The sequence below is a fragment of the Fopius arisanus genome, unplaced genomic scaffold, assembly GCF_000806365.1.
Source record: "Fopius arisanus strain USDA-PBARC FA_bdor unplaced genomic scaffold, ASM80636v1 scaffold00020, whole genome shotgun sequence".
NCBI lineage: Eukaryota > Metazoa > Arthropoda > Insecta > Hymenoptera > Braconidae > Fopius > Fopius arisanus.
In genome coordinates this window covers 666,324-688,564 of record NW_011887759.1, presented here as the reverse complement: position 1 = coordinate 688,564, position 22,241 = coordinate 666,324, and the positions used below count along the sequence as shown (strand labels likewise).

General features: G+C 36.5%; 1 protein-coding gene across 1 annotated transcript; it reads right to left on the bottom strand.

Moving 5' to 3' along the window:
• Positions 1–11,476: 11,476 nt before the first annotated feature.
• On the bottom strand, positions 11,477–14,806 carry LOC105264302 (uncharacterized). Its single transcript, XM_011301096.1, has 3 exons — positions 14,589–14,806; positions 14,394–14,498; positions 11,477–14,037 (listed from the first exon to the last, which is right to left on the bottom strand). Exons 1-3 carry the CDS (start codon positions 14,605–14,607, stop codon positions 12,344–12,346), a joined length of 1,818 nt encoding a protein of 605 aa, XP_011299398.1. The 5' UTR covers positions 14,608–14,806; the 3' UTR covers positions 11,477–12,343.
• Positions 14,807–22,241: the final 7,435 nt, after the last annotated feature.

Sequence of the window (22,241 nt, the reverse complement as noted above, 5' to 3'; positions counted from 1 at the left end):
GCGAACGAGCGAATGCGACGTCGGGGCGGATTGCTGCTGCATATAAACGTTACCTCCCTTCACCGCCTCGCGCTCGGGTCAGGGGTGCCCCCCCACTATTTTTCCCAGACAAGGGGAAAAAAAATGCCCGTGGATCATGAGGAGAATGAGATTTGTCGGTGGGAGGTTTTTAAATTCATAGAGGGCTTTTGGCTGGTCCACGCAATCTTGCAATACCTTCAGTGCTTTCCTTATTTAACATCCATTCCAGTTACCACCACCATATCATTCATGCTGGACCACTCACCAATTATTCGTCTATCTCTAATCTCGTCATCTTATTGGTCGCACTTTTTTTTATTGCTCGTTTCAGAGGACGGATCGGGGAATCCTGAGGCACCCACGCTCGTCAAGTTGCACTCCAAATTTTTACTTCTATTTTTCGTGGCAAGTCTCGCATATTTTCAACCTGTTCGCAACACTCATGCTTCTGGACATCTTGGAAATTCACAATTTCGGGGAAGAACTTGTAGGAGCGAAATCTCCGCTGCATTTTTCCACGGAACTTTGAAATATGTGAGTTCGCATTCAATTTCAATTACAATTTATTTTAAATTGCAGCGTATTTTTCATTTGGATGGAAATTCAAGGAAATTTCCAGCAGATTGAAAAAGCTATGACCGAAATTTCTTCGTTCCCCGTACATCGTGTTCACCGTCATGAAAAGATACCGTTCACTTTCGAAAAAATTCAATTTTCGTTATCATCAACAGAGTTCTAATTACCGGAAAGCATCTACTGAGTCACTGGAAAAGTAAAAAAAATTTAAGCGTCAGTTAATGAAATTCTTTGTCCTCCATGGAGAATCCTAGAGGCTCGGGTTTCATCCGGATGTATAGTTATCCACTTCGAGATGGTCATGATTCACGTCTTAATGAATGAATTTGTTACCTTCCAGAATTGAATCGAATTCATTTTCGAATTCGCCCAGCAAGATTTCAATATTTTTGAGAATTATTTGAATCCCCAATTTATCAGCAGAATGACCTATTAAACATTTTTACAGGTTTTACAAGGAAAACTTGGGAAATTTTCATTGAAATATTTTCATTGTAGAGAAATCAAACAATATGGCTGTGACGTGGGTTATCCTGTGACGTGGGGAATTCTCCATTTTAACGATTAGTCACTACAAAGATTAAATGATAATGAATAGTAAAATGAAAGGCGCAGACGTCATCGACGATCGACAATTTTATTTGAAATTATGAAACAATTCAATGTGACCTAGCAATCCTAGAAATCCAAGTGCTTTTTTTTGTTTTCCTGTTTTCTGTTCTATCATAGGATCGACGTAATTTATTGTTTAGTAACAAAATTTTGAATATCTAATAATTCGACGCACCGGAAAAGTCTATCGCAATCGTTCTTTCTTCTTCTATGAATAATCTATAAAAAGTCCTTTTATTTTGTAATTTTATTAAATTTACTACTGAAAATTTAGTCAGTGAAAATTTGTGGACTCGATCATGAAGATAAAATATTCAAACGTCACAACAGCTGATAGTACTCGAAATGCCGGTAAAAACTATCCGAACAGAGGTGAATGGTCTTTTTTTCATAATAAGACAGTATGAAGGCCCCAGGAAAGTGTTAATTGCGATAATTGAAACGGTTTAACAATAACGTGATCATAATTTATCCCATATTTCTTATCCACACCCTTTTTTTAATGATTTTTTTTCGTGAATGAACACTCAAGTGTTTTAATCGTTAACCGAATTGGTTTTATTGATTTTCAGATCATCACTGTTAAACATTTTTGTCGAAATTTGCCGTGCAAAATTCTTGAAATTATTTTCAATATCCTATTTTTCCGTAGAAACGAGTCGAAAATCAGACCATTCCAGTAAATCTGATTGTGACATATTTTGATAACATTAATACTGAATGCTATTTAGAGACGATAAAAAAAGAAAAATTTCACTCGAAATTCCATACAATCTGGGTGAATATTCACATAAAATTAGAAATTCAAAAATATTCAGGAAGTTTCATCTTCACGCCTTAAAAAATCCTGAAATCCTGAAACCTAAAATTTTAGAAACCTAAGATTTTTCCTGTAAATCAGGTGTCACTGCCCTGAAAATTAGTAGTCTTCAAAAATAAATTTCTTCCCTAACAAATTCCAGTCATAATATCCTGCGTTACAGGAATTTTTCCCTGTTATACAATGAATGGACGATGACAACTCCGAGGATATTAAAATTATTCGGGCCCAAATCGATGACTGACAGCTTAAATGGACAATTAGCTGGAGATATTGATGATGCAGACGTCACACCTGATAACTCGGCTTGGGAACCCCGGCAAAAGCCGGTGGAATGTCACCTGCGAGTGGTCAAATTTCTTGTAAATTCCACGTCAAGACATCCCCTCTGTGGTCACTTAGGAATTTCCACGATCAATAATGTGACGAGCAATTGTCATCGAAAAAATTTCCCAAGACCAGCCGACAGAAAAAACTTCCAACGATGAGGAAAAAATTCCCTGAAATGAAGCCGTTTAACGCACGACATTTGGATATAATTGAACTAATTCATATGCACTAGTATGTGTGTAGACAAACCTGATCTTTACTTTCATGTACCAAGGCCAGCATCACAGCCTTACGTTTACTCATAGACGTTGTGGCACTTGATCTACCGAGCGATTTGTCGCTGTTAACAAGACATTGCATTCCACATCAGCTGACTCATTTGTGAACCCGGTCCCCCGTGCCCAATATCGATAGCACCATCAATATTCATTGATAACAACTTCAACCACACCCAATGCCAATCGCTGGCTTAACCAATTAAAATAATTCATTCAATTCTTTATTGAGCGATTACAGATAATTGTCTCAACAAGTGATCAGTGGCATTTATTCGGAATTCTAAAAAAACCCTTTGAAATTGTGAATTATCGAATTTGGATTTATATTCAAGGCCCCGTTTAGGGGTCAGCTGAACTTGAATCTCGTTTTTATTTGTATAGAGAGGAATGTGCCTCCTCATTTGCATTAAATTCTTCGAAAATTCCAGTATTTCGGACAGAGATACACAGAATTAAAAAAATTAATCATAACGAATTTATGACATACTTAATAAAATCGAAAATCTGTTCAATTATCGATTATTTATTGGGGAACATTCTAAGGATTTTACAATTAGGATTTTAACAATTTATGGGAAACTCTCAGGTCCACAGAAAAATTGCGTGACCCGACAATTTTTTTTTTTTCATATTTCATATTTTTTTATTCTTACTGGAATTTTTCTCAAGCCGATATTCGATCAATTTCTTCACCAAATATTTAATTTATTGATTTTCTTGATTCTCCCCTTGATGTCTCGATCGTATGATCATTAACCAGATTACGAGTGTCGTGTTCACGAGCTGATGGCTATCGGTGTAAATCTGAGTTAAATGTCAGAACGGGTCTTTCCTGATGTATCATTTACCGATTGACGTACATCGGTGTGAGAATTCGGACGAAAGGTGTAATGTCACCGCATCCGACTCATCATGAAAATTCCCACCGCGATGATAAAACAACTGTTAGAATAAAAAAGCAATTATATAATTAAAAAAAAAACACTGGGAAGTATGAAAAAGAATAATCATGCGTAATGATAGCCGCTGACGGTTCCCAGAAATCCATAAAAATTATGTTTAACTATGGAATTGGCGTAATGGTCAATCAATTGGTGAACAACTAGCCAAATGCTAATGTCCTACAATTGGTGTTATGTAATGATGATGAAAAAATTATCGAACTTAATGATTTCCTCGATGCAAATCGATCAGCCGAGAAAAAGCCTTGAGGCAACTCTGTCTATCAGGATATAAGTAACCAACAATAACGAATGGCAGAGCAAATCGGGGAGGCTCGATTATGATAATGTATCCATAATATTATACTCGACCAATCTATTATTTTCGCGTTTAACATGATGTTTCAATACATCGATAAATCTGTCATAATGTAACAATCAGTGCGATTCATTTATCCACTATCAGATGATGAGTGGATTAATTTTTCTACTCGAGAGGACATTTTTTTTATTTAAATTCCAGTATATAGCGCAAAAATATCACGACCCAACGGACATGACGAATTAAAAAAAAAAAGTTTATTCGTGTTAATTGTGAGTATATTTGTGATGAATAGGTTATTGGATTCTAATAACATATGTGTTTCAGTTAGATAATTTTTTGGGAATTGAAAATGGAATTTTCTCACTTCGTCCCTTCAATGCTTTTTAACGGAAGCTTTATTCTCGTTCTGGTATGAAAATTTTTTTAACCAGTTTTCCTTCACTTTTCTAATGGTTTGAAGCTAGATTATTATTTGAGGTGGACAGTGTCAAGGGAGCGATGACACATCCACAATAGCGCATGCCACTGGCATCTCGAACACTTCATCAAATCCATCCTCGAGGATTTTAATGTTCATGGGAGTAATGAGAAGACAATTGATTATACCAGTGAATGACCCGGAGAGGAATTGCCACTAAAATTCGCTTTCAATCCTTCGATTTCTTCTCAAAATTCTAGTAAGAGCGCACATAGTCCGATAAACAAACAATGACAAAATTTCTATTCTAGGTGAAACTTCAAAGAAAAATAATCTGTTAATAATCATTAAATGAGTTTCAAAAAGTGTTTTTCATGTTCTCATCATCGAAATTCGAAAAACGTGGGTGAAGTGATAGAACTAAACTCGAAGCTGAATATTTCCTGTTTTGCCGCTTCATTATTGAAATCATTTGAATAATTTATAAGGTAAAAACAATCCGTTAGTACGGCAGTTGATTAATTAGGGAATTAATACCGCTGATTCAATGCGATTGCGAAGGATAAGAAGTTGAATTAATATCTAAAATTAAACTGAATAAGTTGACTATGAACAATTGGTCTGGTTACCGATTATCGTCGCCTCTAATATTAGCACCTTACGGTATGCTCCCATCACGTGTTTGAACACAAAGTCTGATGTAGAATAAAAAAATAATACAAAAATAAAAAAAATAGGAGAAAAACAATTACGCAACTGTACGAACGGACGGGTCAGTGTCGACATGCTCGACTGACTTCCACAAAGGTCTCTTGCTTTGGATAATTAGTGGCCCGATTTAAATAGTCAATATGTTAGTGCCATTCTGTTGACAACTTGCGAATGATGTTCACTCGTTTTTTAAACAAAAAATCACAAATTCCGTGAAAACCCAACGGAAGTTCTTTTCAGTCCATCGATTCTCTTAAAATTGATCTATTCATTGCCCACTTGATTGATTAATTGTGATTATTATTATTTTAATGACCTTTGTGAGACTTCAGTTTGGAAAATCCCAACAGATTGTTGAAAAAATAAAACTGAAGGTTTGTTGACTGAATTGACTGATCTAGTTGCTGACAAGTACTGACAGTCATTACCACCAGGCAATCCATTAAGCCTCAAAAAATTTCTGTAATTTATCTGTCCAGATACAGTAACAATGACCAATTTGTCATTATTTATTAGTTACCGTAACTTATCAAGTTTTATGATCCCACTCATGACATTTTTATTGCGCGTAACTAGTATTTTCGTGTGATAATAGCTACGTGTTCGCTAAAAAATCACGTCCTCATCAGGTGCATTGTTTTTATGATCAAATCGATCAAATCGATGATGGAATGAGTAAATATTACTGTTAGGAGAAGGGGGAAATATATTGGCCGTCTAAGGATTGTGAAGTGGACGTGGCCTTGGTATATACATCCAGATAATAATGCTATCCTAATTGCATTCATCAACTCGATTTGATTAAATCCATTGGAAGTTTCAACACACATGTCTGATTACTAATTTGTCCAGTGATTGCCACGGATTCACTTTCAGCCTTTTTTTCCGTTACTTTCTCAACAATCGATGACGAAAATAGTCCGATGAAATCATGCATTATGATCTATTGAGATTCTCCGAACAAGAATTCTCAAATTTTTTCAACAACAGACGTCATTCGATGAGTCTCTCTATTTCAATTAATCATTCGTATCAATGCGATGCGCCCTGTCATCCTCAAGATTAACTACGAAATTCTCCAAATTTGGAGTCACATTTTTAAGTCGTCATTTTAAATGTTTCAGAAAATTATTTATGATATTCGATCTCAGGGCTGCACCCAAAAAAATTCAAATTGACAATGAGATTGTTTAGAAAGCGTGGAAGCATGAAGGGTGAAAAAAAAATAACGAGAATTGTGTGGAAACAAAGACAACTGCATCATATAAATCATTGATTAGGTTTTGCTCATTCTACGTGACTCTCGACATGTCTCTGAGTTTGAGTTCAACCCGTCCTTGAAACTGGTTCCGAAATGTAACAACCAGCAACACTTCCGCCATACCAAAGATTTATTCTCTCTTCCGTCTTCAACATTACCAAATGACTCAAACACCGCCCCATTAGCTCTAAGGATAATTCCATTCTTGTAGACAAGAGTCCGATGCTAATACGTACGTGCTGGTGCAATTCAATGACCACTGCTTTTGGTAAAAGCACAATGTTCACTATGAATTTGCTCCAAGGACACTTGTCCTGGTCCAGAGGAATAAAATCATTATTATCTTTTGCTTGGTGATTTTTTTTTATTCACCAGCACACGAGGCCACTCACTCTCTCACTTGGTGAATCCCTGGTTTCTCATAAACACCATCATCACGGATCTAGTCTTGGTGGATTGGGTTTAATGCACCAGCTGATCTCACTCGGGGTAGAAGAAAAAACTACCCATTCAGGGTGATATATTTCAAAGGAATGAGAGTGACATCGGGATGGGATTCCCCGGTTTGAGTGTGTGGAGGATTATGGGAATGGAGCACATGAGTGACCTAGAGGATTGCCAGGGAATAATACTTTGGCAACGGACAAGTGCGTGAATCACTTTTTTTTTTAATTTGAATAAAATCTGTTGCGAATTCGTAAACGGGAAGAGTGCATGTTTTACTAGTTGGTCAGTTTATATCTAATATACTGAGAGAAATATCAATCAAATTTAAGCCAAATATTAAAATCTGCTCATTGGTAACACTCTTTCTCTCCAATTGCACATATTCCACTGATCATAGATTGTGATCGTGACAAATGATAATACTCACAATATTTCTCGCAATAATTTATTCTACTGAATCAGAGATAATTCCAACGCATATCAATTTCTCTATCTCCATCAGTTCCTGTAATTTGAAATATGATAGATGATTAGCACTATCAGCCGCTACAAAGTGTGATTGAAAATTAATCCAACGCAGCGAGATTGAGACTGTCTATTCAAGGGTAGTGACAACATTATTTCAAGGTGAATTAATATCCCATTGTTCTCTAAAGGCGTTAATTGCGTCTAGCTCACCGACAGGTGCACTGATCTAGCAATTTATGCCGGAAAATGCTCGCACCTTCTTCCCATTCTCTTTTGTCTCGGATTTAAATGAGTTTGATTGTGAACGAGTGAATGAATGGTGTCGAACAGTAGATGCATCCAGGGGAAAAATTCTCACACTTTTATGATATAATCAAACCTAACACGCGTTAGTTGTGTGGACAGCGACCTTGCAATCGGCTGTGACTATCAGTCAGCACCAATGTAATACTGATCAATCACGCTATTGACCCCAGTATCACCCGAGCAATTAAAATAATTTCCCAACGTAACTCACAATGCTGAATACTTAAGCGTACTCTTCCGATATTTCCGTTTTTTTATCCCATCTGGATGCAGCTAATAACAGCCTCAGCAATGTTTTCATAGAAAAACTTAAAATATCACATGGATTTCATTTTTTTAATTCTTTTCACTATTTTTTTTACTCTTTTCGTTATCGGAACACTCAATACTTCCATCCATCGCGTTGTCAAGGACTTGGACACTATAATTAAATAATTATCAATAATTAAATGATTTTTTATTTGATCACCATCTGATTATCATGATATTGTGAAATAAAAATAATGAGCGAAAATGGTTTGATTGAACGACCAGAACTTCCACTGATTCAGTGGAAAAAAATGAAGCTACAAGGATTAATAATAATTCTTAGATTGAAACTCAATTCTCCTCATTGAATTTTTATAGTTCCATCATCAGAAACTAGTGGAAATCGTGGATAAATGATTGAGTCGCGCATTTAGTTTTTCTTAGGTTCATTTTTAATTGTTTCAGGAGAATCCGGGTGTACACGTGTACTTAATCGAAAGAAAATGGATAGGCAATGATGTATTTCTTAATTACTCTGGATATACCGTTTTTATTACTCTCCTGATGCACTTTACTCTGAGAATTTAATTTTTCGAAAACCTTGAATTTCCTAATGACAGGAGCGCGATGGGCGATTATTGGATTGGGAAGACAAGGTTTATTGAAAGGGAACTGGTCAGGGGAAGTCAGGGACAAGGTTTTTCGGATTATTGATGCAATGTCCTGGAGTTAGACAATATCCGGACGTCAATAGCCTCCGGAGTTTGATTATTTCATTTGGATTTCAGAGGTCAGTACTTTCAAACTAAATATCACTCTATCACGAGATTCACTCGGAGGATCTGTATCAATAAGATGACAATAAAATAATTAATTTGGTAATCAACTTGACTGTTGTAAAATGGAGTGGTGGATTAGAATTAAACCTCAAGGATTGATGTTTTATGCAGACGATATTTCTAAAATATCCTCAGGGTAGATGATGCTGCAGCCTTGGCTGACACACTCCAAGGTCTCAAAAAGTGCTCCCAGCTAAACCGTCGCCCTCGGTAATTTTTATCATGTCAGTACCTCAAGGAAATATTTAACAAAGGCTCATAGATCCAGATGTCATACCTCCCATCATTTATCATCCCGGAAAAATCCAACACTCTGATCTAATGTGATCTTTAAAAAGCAAAAAGTAACTGTCCTTCAAGTTCTTCCTTATTTTCCAGAAAAATTAGACCACGCAACATACCACTCATTCTTTTCCCGGAGGATCATTAAACCATTAAGTTATTAAGCTCTGATTTAGAGTTATCCTCGGTGCATGAAAAATTACCGACGTAAATAACAAGTTGATGCTGTCAAATTGATCATTTCCGATAACATCCCGAGAGCTGTCCTTATTGGGGCCACTCGATCCTTTCAACAATTCTCCCTCCGTTTCCATATTTTTCATATGATTTTTTTTTTCTTTTTCAATAAAAATCAAGGGGAATGTAAAGTACTCGATCCAAGATCGTTGAGCACGATTTCTCGATTTAAAGCGTATCAGTACGTAGTTCCGTTCAACTATGCAAAAGTATTAGCAACAAACTGCGTCAATGGTAACCCATTTTATTGTCACCTTGAGGGTGAAGGGACTAGCCAGTGAGAGAACGAAACGATCAACGGTGAAAGTGTCAGGTTAGTGTATGGACTCAAGACAACCCTTCATTTTTTTTTCCTCAATTTTCGTCATGGTTTTTCATAATTATCGATTCTCTTTGTCACCTGGAACTACAGTGATCCCTGGAGTGATGGAAAATTCAAAAGGATAAGAGATGTAATGAGGCGGGTAATGTCAAGGGGGCGGTGTCAAGTGTGGCATTCCATGGCACAACGAGGTACTGAATCTGTGTTACTGTCACGATCACCCCGTGCTGAGGCCACCAGATCGTTAATCAATCGATTCGCGTTGATCAACGGACTCTTACGAAACTATTTTTTCAATCCTTTTACCTACTCCATTCGACAAACTATACACGGAAAAATCGATTATTTCAATCGAATGAAAATATTTATTTAATCTATTTGTTTAATCTCCAGAAGTACTTAATATAAATTAATGAATCATTGATTGTTTATTTATTTCATTAAATAATTTTTTCTGTTACAAAAAATTCAGATTCAACGAAGAGCGTCAACTTGTTTGGGCGCGTACCTTAGTCTCCGAGAATTATCGTTTTTATAATTATAATACAGATATAACAATAATTTTATTAACTTTATTAAGTGAGCTCGAGGTATAAATTATGTACTTTCATTGTAAAATGGAGGAGTATTAATGATTTTATTTATTAATATTCCTGGATGAATCAGCACATACCGGAAGAGGAAACGTTACCCTGGCTCGATATTGTAAAAAAAAATGTTACAAGCGAACGCAATGAGCCATTGCAATAGTTTTGACCTTGGGATTGGAGTGAACACGTGGGAGACTGCAGAAATTATTCTGGATGAAATAATATATCGATGGTTTAACGACAGGAGAGCGTAAATACCAATAAATTTCATGAATTTTACTGTTAAAACTTTGAGGTGTTCTTCCACGTTTGCTCAGTATTCAAATCCAGAAAAGTTTTTCTGAAAATATTACAATGAATCCCATCCCCGTGAGAATCACTAAACGCTAATGAATCTTTACTATCGATTAATGACTCAAATTTTTATGGTTATTATACTGTGAATCATGAAGATTTATTTCATAATATGCCAGAAAATTGATGTTTTCATTGAAAAATCAATTATCATTTACCATGAAATCATCATTACGTCAATAATATTGTTATCTACATTATATAATAAAACATCAACTAATATCAGTCTTCTTGCCACACACCTCTTTCCGAGAAACATGACAAATAGCATCAATTACCGTCTTAATTACCTCTTTATCAATTGTTACAACAATTAAAACATTTATCCGCGACAATTATAACATAAAAAATCCTCTTGTTACAAGTTGTTCTTGGTTACTGCATTCTATCGAGAGGCACGAGAGTGTTAGAATCATTATCTCCAATGGACTTATGAATAATCACTTCTGCATTTTTATCATCCTCTGGTTATATCACAAAAAGGCAGGACAAAAGTTTCATTGAAAAATTCCAATTAATTCAAATGCAAAAAAAGCTGAGGTGGGTCTGCATAAAATTGTGCGTCAAGTCTTCATTGATACCTTCATCTAGAAATTAAAAATACAAGATCGCATATTCGAAATTACAAACCACACGATGATTACTCGACCAGAACGATTTTATGTTTCTTAATTACACACAAGACCCCCACAAGACGGAATTCCTCGTTGCGAAATTAATTCTCTATTTGATGTTTCTATCCGTAATCCATATAATTCAGAGAAGAATCTTATCGGAAAAACGTTTAGATCACTTCTGGTAATCGGTGGAGTATTATACCGCCCATTAAGAGGTGGTTACCAGGTGCAGCGCCACTCGTTACATGAATGACATCGAAGAAATGCGCTAATGATTCCTTCGGTGAGACCATTCACAACTGTTTCCACTTTTCCGGATTCTTATGACAGGGAAAACGAGATAATGGGAAACACCCACTGGAACTCGCCGTTTCAAAGTCCAGAGGTAAAAAAATTCAATACCAGTATTTTCCCATGCAATTTAATTCAGGTAGTCCATTAAAACACTAAAGATAAGGTATGAATTGGAAAAACTTTTCCTTTATCCTGTCTCGAACAATTAATTTTCTACACGTACTCATGTTTGATTCTTATAAATTATGTAATTTTCGTATTTATATTACCTTTGTCATTTTAAATATATGGATTTTCTTGTAATTCGTAAATTTTATTTGAGGAAAGGATTTTTTTTTCTCTATGTGTAGACAGGGATTTTTCCTGTTCTTCGCGGAATATTTTTTTTAAGATGTTTCATTTGCATTTTGAAGGCCAGAGATGGGTTTAAGGGGAGAAGAGGCAATGACCAGTACTTTTTTACGCGGGGAAGTCCAGTTGGAGGTGCATGAACGGGGAAAACCCTGATGCGGGTATTCATCGCGGAATCTTTCGAGTCCAGAGAACCACATTGCAATGAAAGTGCACCAGTTGGGGTTTATATCGTTACTTGATAAACTGGTATAACTAGGAATGATTTATGATATTGTGACATTCATCCTAGGGGTACCCCCCTTCATAGATTAAATTATCAAGGGAATTATGGCGCCTCACCATGAGTTATCCTTCTGCAAACAAAAACTCGCCGAAAAAGTGTGCAATGATTAAAAAAAATATGCAATTATCAATTCTCTTTATCAATAACTATTTCAGAAAGAACAAAAATTTACAAAGCACTAATACTCGTCCGAAAAATCTGGTGATACATTTTGCTACGAATGATGACCGATATCCTCGGATAAACGAATACATCTCGAAGTGATTATTTGAACGAAAAATCCCTCGAGATCAGCACCAATAAATAAATAATCAATTACATAAAAAATGAAAATCGTTCAACGTTCTGAGATTCACAAACTAAAATATTAAAATATTCAATCTACATTGACATATTGTAAACTCCCGGTTATAACGAATTGGATTGCTGCGGTCTCATCAGGTTCCACCGAAGAGGCCTCTCGAAGGTCGTATCGGACTCCTGAAAAACGCTTTGATATTTCCTCTTCCCACGACGTCGGAAGAAATCTCGTAGTCGGTCAGCAATTCCTCGTTTTTCCTTACTAAGATCCCGAAAATTTGTCTGAAAATCCGAGATGGTAGTCTTCGAACCTGTTGGATTATGGCAGAGCAGAACTTCTGGTGGTTTGCTTGGCATTTCTGGGCACTCATTAAAGATATTCTCACTATCGTTGGAAGCTAGACTTTTATATCTCTCCAATAAGGTGTTTGTATTCCTGATGATGTGATCCATGCATCTGTTCCACCTTTTCTCAATTGTCTCCTCCTGGTTGTCTCCATGAGCTAAATCATGGGGAAATTCCGTGGGTTTTTTTAAGAATTCCTGCGGTCTTTTGGGGTCATTCTGAGAAGGACTGCCAGTTGATGCATTGAGCACTCTGGTCGACGACATGACCTCTGAGTTTGAATACTCCTCTGTCCGAATCTCGTTCTCTAAATCCTGAGTCATAACGCTGGGTCTTGATGCCTCAGCCAAATAGATGCGTCTCGTACGAGTCAAGTGATCAGATGAATACGTCTGCGCTCCCATCGTTTTAGATTCTCTTCCACTGTTCGACTTTGCAATTTGAAAAGACTTGCACGAACGCAGAATTCTGCCAGCTAGTGAGGATGAGTCTGAGAGCATCTTCTCGGACTGTCTACACTCTTGAATCCTCGAGGATTTCGGTGCTGGGAGTTGAAGGGGATATGTAGTTGCTGACGGAGGCTCCAGAGTTGACGATGAACATCTCATGAAAGAGTGATTTTGAGAGAGTGGAACATAAGAGAATCTTCCTGTTGGTGTAGATCTGATTTCAAAAGCGCCAGCCGACTTGGATCTGCTCAACATCGGAATTCGATTAGATGATAATGATGCGTCTTGATGAATTATAGCTTCAGTTATTATTTTTTTAGGGGGACGAGCTCTCGGAGGTTTTCGAATTCCTTGCTCTGAGATTTTTGATGCCCGATCGTCAGTGAAATTTTGGATAACTGATGATAATGATTTCGCAGGTGGAGCTACAGAAGAGGTAGATGACTCGTCGGTTATTAATGAGTTCGCTTGAGATGATGATGTGGAGCTTGGGAAAGCGGTTCTGACTTCAGTCATCAATGGGTCAGCTTGAATTCCCACATCCGATGATTTTGGTGCTACCGCAGGAGCTACGTGTATCCTATGTGTCTGACTAGCCCTTGTACTTTCCAGTGCACTCAGGTAATCATCTTCTGTCTGCGTGGATTGACTCGATCTCGACAAGACTACATTGATGTTAACACATTGCATTATTTTACGTGGGTCTGAATCTTCCTCGGGATAAACCAAAGAATCATGCACTGGCTCGCGTACATTCGCGGTGACACCTCTTGGAGTTCTTGAGGTTTCCACAACAGGGACAACTGGCGAAAAACACGTGAATAAGGTGTTTCCTTTAGCCAGAGGATTCTGACATCCCTTTTCTGGATTTTTTTCACTCTCTGATGGAGCAATTATACCAATTTTCCTGAGCCCATTGAGGAAAATTGTCATCAATGAGGATTGGGACTTCTGAACTGATCTGGTGGTACGATTAAGAGTTTTTTTTGACTCTTCGACTTCATTATCTGCGAATAAACATTATAGAGTCACTTTTATAAAATAAATAAAATCAAAAATTAGTGTAAAATCATTTTAACAACGATTGTTTGAACGAAAAAATTGCAACGAAAAATCGAAAAGTTCATTGTGATATGTCTAAAATTGAATAAAGTTGATAATAGTACGAATAGAAAATTTCTATCCCACCGAATTCCATTTTTACGAAAAAATTACTGGAACCAAGTATTTTAGCCGATTTTTTATCGAATCTTGAATCCCGTATGATTTTTATAAAAATCTTTAAAACTTGTTCTAATTTTGGTGATTTCTGGATTTGTCGAGTGTTTTATAAGTGATTAACCTTGGCACCGTGTTAACTCACCATCATCATCCGGGCCTTGGAGCAATGGTGCAATACACGCTGAAAAAGCCGTGATTGCCACCGCAGTGCCCAGAATAACCGCCATTTTTCCACCTGTTATTTTCGCTGCACAATTAAACACCTCTACCACCATTAAATCTCATGTCTCAACCAAGAAAAATATATTTAAACTGCACAAGCAATTGACATTATTACCATGAAAACTGATATCCATCTCAGATCCTGTGAAATCAAAAGCCGAGCAATTACTCAAATTCCCTCGAATCCAACAAGTATTTAGCGTTCCCTCAACAACTGGCCCTCAACTTGTCTTATTACAATTACCATTCTCTCAATCGATTTTCCCATTGAAAATAAATAACACGAACAATCAAACAAAACCGTCTTACCAAGAACACATCACCAATAAATCTCCAACAAATGGAACGTAAACACCGAAATAATTCTCTGTTTATTACACAATTGTGGAAACCTTGACAATGAAATGACTTCTGTGGAAAAAGAAAGAGGCCATAGCTGGGTGATAGAATAGTCAGACGACGTAACATTAAGACCAGAGCCTTGGCCTTGTACAGGCTTATTGCCAATAAATAATAGAATCACCGTTTACGAGTATTTTCCATATATAAGCATCGATGTAACTCATGTTGTCTTCCACCTAGGGAAAATCATTGGAACAGTATGACTGTAACATTATGGGGTGTTCCATGCGTTGTTCTAATGGTTCAGTGAATTATTGATCTTTAGATTTTTCATCGATCGATTGACGACACATAGGTGTGAGTATTAGACAGGTGTACGTGAAGGCTCCAGGAAGCTCTCTCGATCGAGGTGAGACTCATTTAATCGTTGAATAATATTAAATCCAACGTGATTATCATTTTTTTTGCTCAATCCGGATGCTGCGGTTTTGCGCTGAGTTTTCTCATGATTTGGGGCTAGATTTCTGAGGGAATGGACTTGATTTTGATCGGTAAGCAATTTAAATCCGTTTACATCCGTTTGTTTGCGTCAGAAGTCACCTCTGAATGATATTGACATTTTTTGTAGTCAGTACCTACGGAAAAAAAGAAGGCTTCGTGTCTAAAGGCGGAACAGGTCCTTCGTCCTTCTAATCCCATTATCCATGAAAATATTCTAATTTTCCTAATTTTTATCCTAAACGATTGAGCTGTAATTGAGGGTATTTTTCGTTCGTTCCAGATGATGAAAAAATAAATGAAACGGCACTTTGCCAATTGAGTAGACGAAGTACAACGGAGTCTTCAAACGAGGGAGATAATTATTGTGTTAATGATCCAGCGTACAAAGAAGGGATAAAATAAAAAGTGTGGCCAACGTATGCAGGCATGGCCTCGACCCCCTTCAGTCAGGTTCAACAGCAACTCCAAAGACAGCTCTAGGCACTGGCGTTCACCTGTCGTTCCGGTTCCTATCGATTTCTAATCAGCCGTTCTATTCCTTGACATTTTTTCCCTCAATTTTTTTTTTCTCATCAACCCCAAATATTCTGTTGTCCACTTTAGAACGGCTATTTGACAATGAGACTCACTCGGTGCCGATCCGGTCTACGAACTAGCACAAGGTGCTCCATTGCGTAACTAGATCGGCGCTCAACGTCTTCCTCGGTGACTCCGATTGAGCTACTCTCGGTCATGGATAAAATCCTTTAAACTTGCCACTTATTTGGGTGGAAAACTAAATCACCTGATTTCATTTCATTTTGCTTCCGAATCGAAGCATTCGAATCGGTTTAATTTGAGGGGCACATCTAACTGGAACTGGAACTGGAACCGAACCAATCGGCAATTTTAAAATCATCCCATTAATTTGATACTCGGAAATCGATTTTCCAAAATCAGTAAAGAATATTATCCAAACGAATTTATGGCGACTCGAAAAATGGATATCGCTAGCCTCTGTTCCATATTTCATGATTTTTTTCTTCTTCCTGGTCTATTATCCTGGGAATTTAATCCGGAGGTGTGCGAGCGCAGAGACGTCAAGGTTTATTTTTCGCACGTATTTTATTTTTTAATAGTATCAAGGACTATCCATTGTTTATCCTGTCTTGAATGATTAATTGTATAAGCTTAACTCGACTAAGGGCATTTCTTCATTAGATCTCCTGAGATGACGATATGGTGAGTCCACCAGAGGTGCTTTCGGTTTTCGCTCAATGAAAATGGAAGACTTCAGAGGACTTTAGGGGAATTTTTATTGGGGGACATTACGGAATTGTTGATTAACTTGTTGATGTTGTGCGATAAGCGATATTGATCGGTTAAGGTGATATATCAATCAGCGTAACGACTTGTATACCGTATGTTCCACCTGATCCGACAGTCATTACCGCAAAATAGAGTAAAAAATGGTGTTTCTGAAAAATGAAGTGTGGATAAAAAAAAAAATGATGCAGGCTTTCTAGAACAACGTGTCCTTGATTTCATGACTCCACGCCCACATCCGCGCACTAGTGCACTGGTGTTTCACCCGGTTCAAACAACAGAATGTATGTCCGGTACTTGGTTGTATTGTCTTTCGAAATATCACCGAAAATTGTACTTTTGTATCATCACCGGTACTAACGTAACAGGTGTTAAGACTGAAGAATAAATTAGATACTCGTTTTATCGGTAGCGCCTACGTGCCTTCTTGCTGTTGTGTCATGGAGTCTATTATACATGCACTTATTCATTCAACTCTTAAAAAAAAAACTGCATAAAAATGAGGAATTACAAAAAATGGAGGAAAAAAATTCGCCCATTCAGGCATTCTCTCGAATACGAAATTCTTAAAGACTGTTATTTTGTTTTTTTACGCATGAGTAAAAGCCTATTTAGTTGGTCATTTTTTAATGAATCGTTTCGTTAACGTCACTTTCATCGAATTTTGCTGTGATCGCTCTCTTCCTTTTTTCTTCTCAAGAAATATCAAACTGTAAATAATTTATGTATTTTACGGACCGACCTATCGATTTATCTCCAAAAGCAACAAAAAATGCAAAACTTATAAAAAAAAAAATTTTCAAAGGAAATTATATTCTCTCGTCTATTAAGATGAAAATAAAAATAAAATAAAAAATGACGAAATAATACCATTAATTACTCAATTTCATTATATTACCAAATGTTCTCATATTGAATAATTAATAATAATTCTTTTATAAATTTGTGGATAAAAAAACCGAAAATAATTGATGTTGCCTGTTTGAAGATTGAATTTTAAAGAGAAGTAAAGATTTATGAATCTCTCTTTGTTTTTTTATTTGACGATTAGATGTCAACCTTGCCGGAGGCATGTTCGACGGAAAATGCTGAAACGGCTCAACCATGCTAGTTCACCTAAATTCCTCTCGATCAATCAAAAATTAATTAAAGAGAAGCCCAAGGATGAACGCAGATGGACTTGTTGCGCCTTGGCACTCAGTTTTTCTGCAGACTTATATTCACTGCCGGCAATTTTTCCTGGATATATGACAGGGCGAGTGGACAGAAGGAGAACGATCCGAATCGAGTGCAGATCTCACGTCTGTATTTCTTCATATTCCATTATTCTCCAATCAAATCATATCAATGATGTTTTCTTGACTACGGAGTTCATGTGGGACAAGGCCAAAGTGATACGTTTCCTACATCCTTTTGTCTCTAGATATCACAATGATTATGAATTATACGACAATAAAATCATTTTTGAGTCGACCAATCGCTCTTAATTGATTTTCCCCTGAAATTTCAGATGGAATCTCACCTGTGTCAATGCATTCAACTTAGAAACCTGTTTTTCCGTTGATTTAAAGACAATTTATTCTTGCTAAGAAAAATTTAACCTCCAGACTCTGGAAATGCTCACTTCTCCCCATTAGTTCAATGATTTATCAATAATTCAAAGATCAGTGTTAAATTAACTTCATTTAATAAGTTCTAGGCTTTCTAAAGAGTTCCGAAGAATTCGGAACTTTGTATGAGTTTAAACGTGCGTAAAATCTGAAACGGTGATGCAATTTGCGTAATTCACACACGTTTGAGGTATAATCATGGAATACGCAATAACCCAGAGGTGGTGTATGCATGTGTCGTCAATTCATTCGTGTGAAGTCATTAGAAAAATTATACTGGACCACACCTCCTCGACAAGGACAGATTTTTATCTCTCGTGAATCGACTTATGCGAATCGATTTTTTTTCCATTCAACTGATATCGCTTGTTATTATAATTGTTCCAATGACTCAACGATCCTAAAATATCGATAGATATGACAGATAAACAAACACCTGTTCTCAAGCATTCTCATTTTTACCTCTACTTATTCATTCATATATATATTTTTTTTTTTTCATTAAAAAACCTTCAACTGATTGCGCGATTCATTGAACAATCGGAAATGTTTCATAAAAATTCACCTTCGATCTCTGCAATTAGAATTTCTCTGAATAAATTGTCAACATTTTAAGCTTTCTAGAACCATCGATACCTGTCACACGTGAGCCATTTACAAATCAATGACCGCACGGTATTACGCGAAGTTGGAAAATGAACATTTCTGAGTGACCAATCACCGGTGTTGATTATAAAATCCTTGCCATACGCGTGCCAACATGATGTCGAGATTTTTATCACTCCCATCCTCTCGGCTCTGTGATTTTTTCTCAAGAAAAACGGTAAAAATCAGAAAAATACTGACATCATGAACTATCTGTCAATGTCGATCTTCCACATTTCGATATATTCAATTATATCTTCGTGGAAGATCTCTTCTTTCAGTAATTAAGCATATTTCCAAGTAATGAAGTCTAACCGATCTATGAATAAACGATTAATCCGCATTATCTGAATTCTATTATCACATGATTCATTTATAAATTTGTTTTGGAATAAATACACAATTGCCGATGGTCTTCACTTGAGGTTTATCCTCCACCCTCGAGTGGCATGCGAGGTAACAAGAGTATGGTTTTAGGAATATCCATCATAATGCCATCGCCCTTCGTCCTCATCGCGGTTAATCACATTATTTATTACCTACTGTTCTTCGACCATCAAATCCGTCATTAAAATCCAAACCTATTAATACATTTACACAATAACAATTGCACTATAAAAATTCATGAGGATTACCCGATCATTTCCTCTCAAAAAATTTTGAAGATGTTTTTGTGGCAGATTTTTTTATCTAATTCACTCCCTTGCACATGTCCTCGAATGATTATTATGGGCTCGAAATGCACAGTGGATAGTATAGTGGATAAATTTTTAGAATGAAAGACAGAATAATTTTTTTGAGGTAATTCAGCTTAACTGTAATCTCTCCCTCGATCCTCCCACAAATTCTCAATCTCCTCCACAATCCTGCCCACTAAAATCTCTTTATCCCCCAAAAGTACCACTTTAGCCATTTCCCTTCTACCCCCATCAGCCCCCATCAGCCCCCATCAGCCCCCATCAGCCCCCAACAGTCCTTGGTATAAAACCACATAAATATCATCGTCCACCTTCGACTAGTCGGTTTTCTCCTCACGCTCTGACCCCTTTCCACGGCTTTTTCGCGCTCACAAATGTAGACGTCACACTTCTCGTTCGAGCATAAAACAAAAAAAAAATCTTAAAATATAAAACGTCTATTCATCCTTGAGAGTTGACTAGAAAACCGGAGAAACAGTTGGAGACGTGGCGCAAAAAATCCGCCTTTATTCCCTTCATTTCCGCCCCCATGACTGACCGCAATAATTTAAACTAATTTGAATTTCACTTTGTTCAATTCTTAGGTTTTACTCGAGTAAAGAAAACCGTAATCTCGGTGATTTACGCACTGACATTATTCAGATATTTATTCAGTTTTATAAGGATTTTTCTAATTGAGAAATACAGTTCTCTACACAAGAATTCCTCATCGATACCTCTACGTTCGATAGCACATTAATAATATCAGTTTAATTAAAAATTATAGGCCGAGGCGATTGCCACTGTGCATGCCACATACGCACATGGAATTCATGGGCTTCATCGCGTCTCATGTAGATGGAATTCATGTGTTTAGGTATCGCATACAAATGGAATTCATGGTTTTAACGTGTCACCAGAAAAATTGAAATAATTATCAAATAATTATCAAACGTATAATTCACAGAAGGAAAACAATCATTTGGCTTGCCCTTTTTACGTGGAACATGTTAAACACATGAATTCCATCTACATGTGATGCACCACCACTGTTGAAAAATGACACTTAACATGTCAAGTTATAAACCCTGAAATTTTAAACAGCAAAACAGTGACATGAGTAAATGAGATTAATGATAATTATTTTTTGAATGTTTTACGAACTCAATTAAAATCCATTAACAATTCAATTTTATTTGTTGAATTTTTACGATGAGCATAAAAATTCAAGTTTTAATTGAAAAATCAATTATCATGCAACCTGAAAAATCAAATTTTCTTGAATTCTAATCATAAATGAAAAATTTAGTGACCGTTTCAGAAAAAAAAATGAATTGAAACTCATACAATTGAAAATTCAACCAAATTCGTGATTAAAAATCCAATAAATTTTTAACATCAAATCAGTTGCATTCCCTGCAAGTGACACACTAAAACTCACGAATTCCATTTACGTACATTTACAATTAATAAAATTGACGTGCGCACAGCCTCAACAGAAAGCACATGCTGTCCACAGCGTAGAAATATCTCTGCAGGTAGCAAAGCCACCCCTTCTTTTTCCCTCAACCAGGTAGGAAAAAAATGGAGAAAAAAAACGGCTTTTGCCACATTTTTTATTCACATCTGAATTTTCATAATATTCGTTATCTCAACGACAATTATTAACAATTCAAATGTCTCTGATTGCCACAATAACACGTGCTGGAGGCCTGTCAGTAGCCGCAACCAATGGGACCTATCACGCATGTTATGATTACTTTGTGGAAGGGAAAAAAAACCTTCTGCATATCGCGTTATTGAAATAGTCGATGTGGGTGCGATTGAATGTATAAAAAATATTAGTATTCATCGAGTCGCGTTGAAAAGCTATTCCTACTACTGATACTGGAGATCTTAGGATATGTGCACCAAGTCCATGACGGGTGAGGTCGCGATTTCATGCGGGTATTGATTGGTATATCATTAATGTGTTTTAATTAATTTTTTGCATCAGTCAGTAGCAACATTATGCACCACATTTTCCAATGAACGCTGGTATTTTCTATTTTTGTATTATCTCTCGGTGAAATATATCGAAATCTTCCAAGTCGCAATCCGATGAAGATGGAAAAGCTAATCGGATTTGAAGGAATTTCTCTTGATCCGTAATAATTAAATGCCTTATTCCCTCTGCTCCACAATGACAATTGACTGCTTCCCTATTTTTTTTTTCCCATTCATTCCATAAATTTCTTTTGTCATTATTGCAAACGTAATACTAGGATTGACGCGGGTGTCATTAACGTCAAATTATAAAGGATATTATGCTTTTTTTGTCTGCTAAAACACTTGGATATTTCTCGGCAATCGTACTGTGCACTTGTAATTTTTATGACTTGTGCGATTTGCATTATATCAGAGGCGGAAGAGCCTTGAGTGGTGAATTGAAATGGTTCAGTTATGCGTGAAAATTTACACCGTTGTAATTAACATTTGCAGGTAAATGTCGAGTAGATCTTTATCCCGATAGTTTGTCTTGTAGACGGAGACAATAATAATTCATTGGTTCATAAATATGCATTCGATTGCTTTCGGGATTTATAACTGCTTTGAAACAATGAGGCAAAAAAAAAACGAATGATCGTTCTCTCAAACGTTGATAATTTATCATCGGTGATTTTCTTCCTTAACAGATAGTGAAGTCAA